Here is a 6,054-nt window from a genome sequence, read left to right as displayed (position 1 = left end):
ATTTTTGTTATGCCACAAAATTTCATATTGTACTCCGTGTACCATGGGTTGGAATTTTAAACAAATATCATTCTTTATCATTAACCAAGCTTCTAATATTTCAATATAAAACAATGGGAGTTGATCTTTACTTATTCTCTTCATATTCAAACAATCCAAATTAGAATTTAGCAACAATTCTAATCCACCGAAAAAGTTATACCAATAAAAACACATTTTACCCCATGTTCCTTTCGTTGCACCTATAGTGCGACCAAGCCATCTCAATCGGAAACTGAGTTTTTGCTTAAAAAGATCGATCATATTAACGCCTCCTTTTTCAAGTTCTTTAATCATAATAGTTCGTTTCACTTTTTCAGTTTTTGCTTGCCAAATAAAAATATATAACAGATTATTCAATCGTTTCAATATTTTCTCAGGAATTGTGTCAACCATAAGTATATGAACTATTTGACTTAAAGCTAAGGTTTTGACAATAGTCAATCTACCAAAAAGAGTAAGTTTTCTTTTTCTCCAATTATCCAAAAGTCTTTGCAATTTCGTAAGTTTGTTTTCCCAATTCAATACTCGTGCTTTATTCATATCAGGTGAAACATAAAACCCTAGGTACTTTGTGGGTGTGTCTGTCCACACTAAATCAAGATCATCGAGTGACCATTTTGACTTGGCAGCTCCCAGCCACATAACAGATGTTTTACTCTTATTTAGTTTTGGTCCTGCTACATTTCCAAATAATTCCAACTCTTCACTTACATTTTCTAATGATTGTTTATCTGAAACAAAAAATAAAGTGTCGTCTGCATATTGTAGTAGTTTTACTTCAAAATTTTCCTCCATTTGTAAAACAGAAATACCACTTATACACTTGTTATTTCTTATTCGGGTCGACATAAATTCTGCAGCAAGCACAAAGAGTAAAGCTGAAAGTGGACATCCTTGTCTAATGCCTCTTTGTATTGAGAAAGACTTAGATATCCAGCCATTTACTAACACTGAGCTGCGAATATCTGTATACAGTATTTTTATCCATGTCTGAAAAATATTACCAAAATTAAACTTGTTTAAACACAATAACACAAAATCAAAATCAATTACATCAAAAGCTTTTGAAAAATCTGCCATCATTATTGCACCATCTATTCCCTTTCTTTTCATATATTCAATAACATCGATTGTCATTCGTATATTAAAAGCGGATAATCGATTTTTTATATAACCAGTTTGATCTTCATTTACAATTTCACTAATCACTGATTGCAAGCGTGTGGCTAAAACTGCGGCAATTATCTTGTAGTCGCAGTTCAACAGTGTAATTGGTCTCCAATTTTCTAAATATCGCTGATCTCCTTTTTTATAGATCAATGTTAAGAGTCCATTTTTTTGAGTTTTGGACATTTCTTTCTTTTTGAAACATTCATTAAGAAAATTTAAAAATACAAATTGAATTTCATCCCAAAAAGTTTGATAGAATTCTATAGGTATACCGTCAGAACCGGGTGATTTGTTTTTACTCATTGAAAAAACCGCACGTTTGCATTCAGCAATTGTAAGCAGACGTTCACATTTATTCTTTCCCTCTTCACTCAATGAAGGAATTTGAACTGAGTTTATATACTGATTTTGCTTATTTTCATCAGCATTAGATTTCTTATATAACAGTGAATAAAATTTCACTACTTCTTGTAATATCTCTGTTTGTTCAGTTAAACATCTGTCTTTTTCTACTGAAAACAACTGGTTCATCTCTTTTCTTTCTGATTTATATTTTTCTAAGCCTAGAAAATACTTCGTACACTTTTCCCCTTTTTCCAGCCACCTAACTCTTGCTCTAACAGCTGCGCCTCTACATTCTCTTTCATTAACATGTTCAAGTTCTTTCTTAAAATATATGTACTCTTTCAGTATCTTGACGTCACTGTCTACATCAATCATTCTCTGAAGTTCACTGAATCTTTGTTCTAAGCATAATTTTGCTTCTTTCTTTCTTAAGGCTCTATCTTTGCAGAACTTTTGCGTGAACTCACATACTTTAATCTTTATGAGTTCCCATACCTGTGTAAAGGAAAAACATGCATTACCTGAAATGCTTCTGATGAGCGATTTAACTTTTTGTTGATATATTTCATCTTTTAATATTTCTGTGTTCATTTTCCAACACCCTGGACCTTTAAAAATATTTGAAATCTTTAACTTAAGAGAAATAGCATTATGATCAGCTTTATAACATGGTCTTATATCATTTGACAAAACTTTTGCCTGTGCATTTTTACTGACTAACCAGTAGTCAAGTCTTGATGCTACATTTAATGACAAATTTCTCCAAGTAAATTGTCTGATATCGGTATGAGTATTTCTCCACACGTCAATCAGTTTTCTTTCTTTACAAAGTTGGCGCAAACTTTGTGGTGTCTTATAATATGAGCTTTGACTACCACGCACATCTTTCTTTATATCGAGAACGCAATTCATATCCCCACCTACAATAAGATGGACTTCATTTTCTGAAGTATAATAACTCAACCATTTATCAATTTTCATAAAGAAACTTTCTCTTTTCATCTTTTTAGCGGGTGCATAAACATTTACTAAGATAACATCATAACCTTCTATCTTAGGATCTAAAAGTAGAGTTCTTCCATCGTTTTGTGAATCTATCTTATTTATTTCTATGTCAAATCTATCATCTATAAATATCGCCACACCACAGGAGTGATTGGTTCCATGTGAGAAGAAGCATTTACCTCTCCATTAACTTTGGATAATTGTCTCCATATCTTTTGTCCAGTATGTTTCTTGCAAAAACATTATGTTTACTTTTTGCTGTTTACACCATTTATATATCTGAGTTCGTTTAAGTTTGTTCCTTAATCCTCTCACATTCAGACTAAGCAAATGACATAAAGAAGAAGACATTTAGGAAGTGGATGCTTTCATCTTTTTTTCGCGGTTTTCTTCTTGGGTTTCTGCTTTCTTTTAGATGTCTGGTTCACTTTACCACGCACTTTTCCTGTTTCTGGAGACTCTGTCGAGAGATCAGACTGGTGCTGAGTGATGTTATCTTCCTCGCACTCTGAATATTCACCTGATTCGGACTCGTCTTCTTCAGAACAGGCACTGTTGTCAGCTGAGTGTTGGTCGCTCAGTGCGCTGGTGTCAGCTGGCTTTCCATTGTGTTCGCGAATAGCGTCGCTGTGTTGCCTAGCTTGCTCGATGAATTGCGTAATTTTTGATTGCTGCTGATTGGACGGTTTTGGGGGTGCGGTCTGATCAGCTGTCTCTGACTTCTGTTCAGCGGGACGAAACGCAGCGGTGGATTCCAGCTGTTGGGGGTTCGCTGCATCCGAAGATCGCATGTTGCTGCTGTCCTCGTGATCTCTCCGTGGACCAGCATGGTGTCGGTATGAAGACGTAGAAGATGCTGTTCTGCTGCTACTCCGTGTTCTCCGGGGGAGGCTGTTGCTTCTTCGATGGCTCAGTTTCTCGGCAGGAGGAAAGTCTATCTCATACCGGTCCCGTGATAGAGCAGTATCTGCTTGGCGGTTTTCGTGGCGACCTCTTTGGTCTTCTGTGCGAGACCATCGAGAGGGCTGTCTCTTTCCTGATTGTTGATTGGCTGGAGAGGTGGGTGTGTCATGGGTTGGGCAGTCAGCTTCGACGTGACCGGTTTGTTTACAAATCCGACACACGATCTCATTCATACACGCTGATCGCAGGTGTCCAGACTTCAGGCATCTCGAACATATCTTGTTCGCTTTGTTTGGGTCTGGCTGTCCAACATGGAAGATCCTTCCCTTGAAAAGCCCAAAGGTGATTGTTCGTGGGAGGGGTGACGCCATGGGTTCTACATACAACACACGATCTCCAGTCAAACACTTTGTCAGTTTCCCATCCACTCTGAGTTTCTGATAGTGCATTTTTCCCGTTATTTTGCATTTTCTCCTCTCTAGCTCATCGGTTATCACGTTCTCATGAACCGACAACGGTATGTCTTTTACGACAAGACGCAGTGTGTCCTCTCTGCCACCAGGAAGAAAAGGATTCGAATCATACACACACACATTGACACTACGAATGTTCAGGCCATTGGTGATGAGTTTGATACGAGCATCTTTATTCGTGATGTACAAGCGCCAAAGTCCCCCAATTCTCTGAATTCCTTTGATTTCACTTGAGGGTACAACGTGAAGGAGACATTTGAACAGTTCATCTGCGTACACATTTTTCCCATTAAAGCCTGGAATATCCTTGCTCTTGAGAAAAACTGGCTTACCTCTGTTCGGCTCTTGACTATCGCCAGTCATTGCTGAATACGACACACTTGTCGCCATTTTGAGGCATTCTCAAGGCAGAGACTTATTGAAGAAATCGTCCAGCATCCACTGTTCTTAGTCTAGATAGCACAATTTTCCTGGCTCAATTACTTCAAAAGGTGTTTCAAAATCAAGAAATTATATATATATCATTCACTGTCACTCACAAACAATAAAATCAGGGAGATTTTCTTGCTCCGTCAAAGTAGTCGTGACCGCTCAGATGAAGCGAAAATAGCGCCCCTGTAGAGCCCACTAATGTCAAAATCGCCCACTAATGTCAAAACAACCACTAATGTCATAACACGTCGACGACAAATGTCAAAACAATCACTAATGTCATAACGTGTCGACGACAAATGTCAAAACAACCACTAATGTCATAACGCGTCGACGACAAATGTCAAAACAACCACTAATGTCATAACACGTCGACGACAAATGTCAAAATCGGATCAACCACTAATGTCATAACACGTCGACGACAAATGTCAAAATTTCCATTTTTACTGCAAATGTCATAACACGTCGACGACAAATGTCAAAATCGGATTAACCACTAATGTCATAACACGTCGACGACAAATGTCAAAATTTCCCAATTTTCTGCAAAATGTCATGACGCGTCACAAGGGCGGATCGAGGAATTCCATAAAGGGGAGGCGCCTTTACAAAATCAAAGGCTGGCGTGACCCTCGGCCCCCTCCCCCCACCCCCCCCCCATTTTCTTATTTTTATTTCTGTTGTCTTGACAAAATAGAGAGAGGGGGCTCTAAAGGGGGATGCGCCCCCTCTAAATCCGCGATTGCGTCAACCACAAATATCAATATTGGATTAACCACAAATGTCATAACGCGACACAGGGGCGGATCCATGAATTCCGTAAAGGGGGGGGGGGCCTTTACAAATTCAAAGGCTTGCGCGACCCCCTTTTCTTTTTGTTTCTGTTAGTGAGGGTGCACGAGAGGGGGAAGCGCCCCCTCTCGATCCATCATTGCGTCAACCACATAAAATTATGGACAAACTCATTGCTTGCATTACAGGGGCGAATCCAGGAATTTTGTAAAGGGGAGGCGTCTTTACAAAGTCAAAGGCTGGCGCGACCTTACCCCCTCCCCATTTTCTTGTGTTGACGAAATAAGGAGAGGGGCACTAAAGGGGGATGCACCCCCTCTCAATCCGCGATTGCGTCAACCACAAGTCAAAATCGGGGATTAACCACAAATGCAATAACACGTCGACCACAAATGTCATAACGCGTCACGGGGGGGGGGGGGATCCAAGAATTCCGTAAAAGGGGGGGGGGAGGCGCCTTTACAAAATCAAAGGCTGACGCGACACGTCCCCCCCCCCCCCAATTTTTTTTTCTGTTGTTTTAACCTAATAATTACAGTGAGGGTGCACCAGAGGGGGATGCGCCCCCTCTCGTCGACCCATCATTGCGTCAACCAGAAATATCAAAACTCATTGCTTGTATTACGGGGGCGGATCCAGGAATTCCGTAATTGGGAGGCGGCTTTACAAAATAAAAGGCTGGCGCGACCTTCGCCCCCACCCCCATTTTCTTATTTTTATTTCTGTTGTGTTGAAAAAAAGAAATAAAGAGAGGGGGCACTAAAGGGGATGCGCCCCTCTAAATCCGAGATTGCGTCAAGCACAAATATCAGTATTGGATTAACCACAAATGTCATAACGCAACACAGGGGCGGATCCAGGAATTCCGTAGGGGGGGGGGGGAGGGGGG

At 40.0% G+C, this 6,054-nt stretch overlaps 1 protein-coding gene across 1 annotated transcript; it reads right to left on the bottom strand.

Annotated features, from left to right (window-relative positions):
- Positions 1–2,930: 2,930 nt before the first annotated feature.
- LOC140246644 (uncharacterized) lies at positions 2,931–4,328 on the bottom strand. Its single transcript, XM_072325985.1, has one exon. The coding sequence runs from the start codon at positions 4,326–4,328 to the stop codon at positions 2,931–2,933; it is 1,398 nt and encodes a 465-aa protein (XP_072182086.1).
- Between the last annotated feature and the right edge of the window lie 1,726 nt (positions 4,329–6,054).

The sequence above is a fragment of the Diadema setosum genome, chromosome 3 (genome assembly GCF_964275005.1).
Source record: "Diadema setosum chromosome 3, eeDiaSeto1, whole genome shotgun sequence".
Classification (NCBI taxonomy): Eukaryota; Metazoa; Echinodermata; class Echinoidea; order Diadematoida; family Diadematidae; genus Diadema; species Diadema setosum.
The sequence above is the reverse complement of the archived record's forward strand: the minus strand, read 5'-3'. Positions and strand labels throughout refer to the sequence as shown.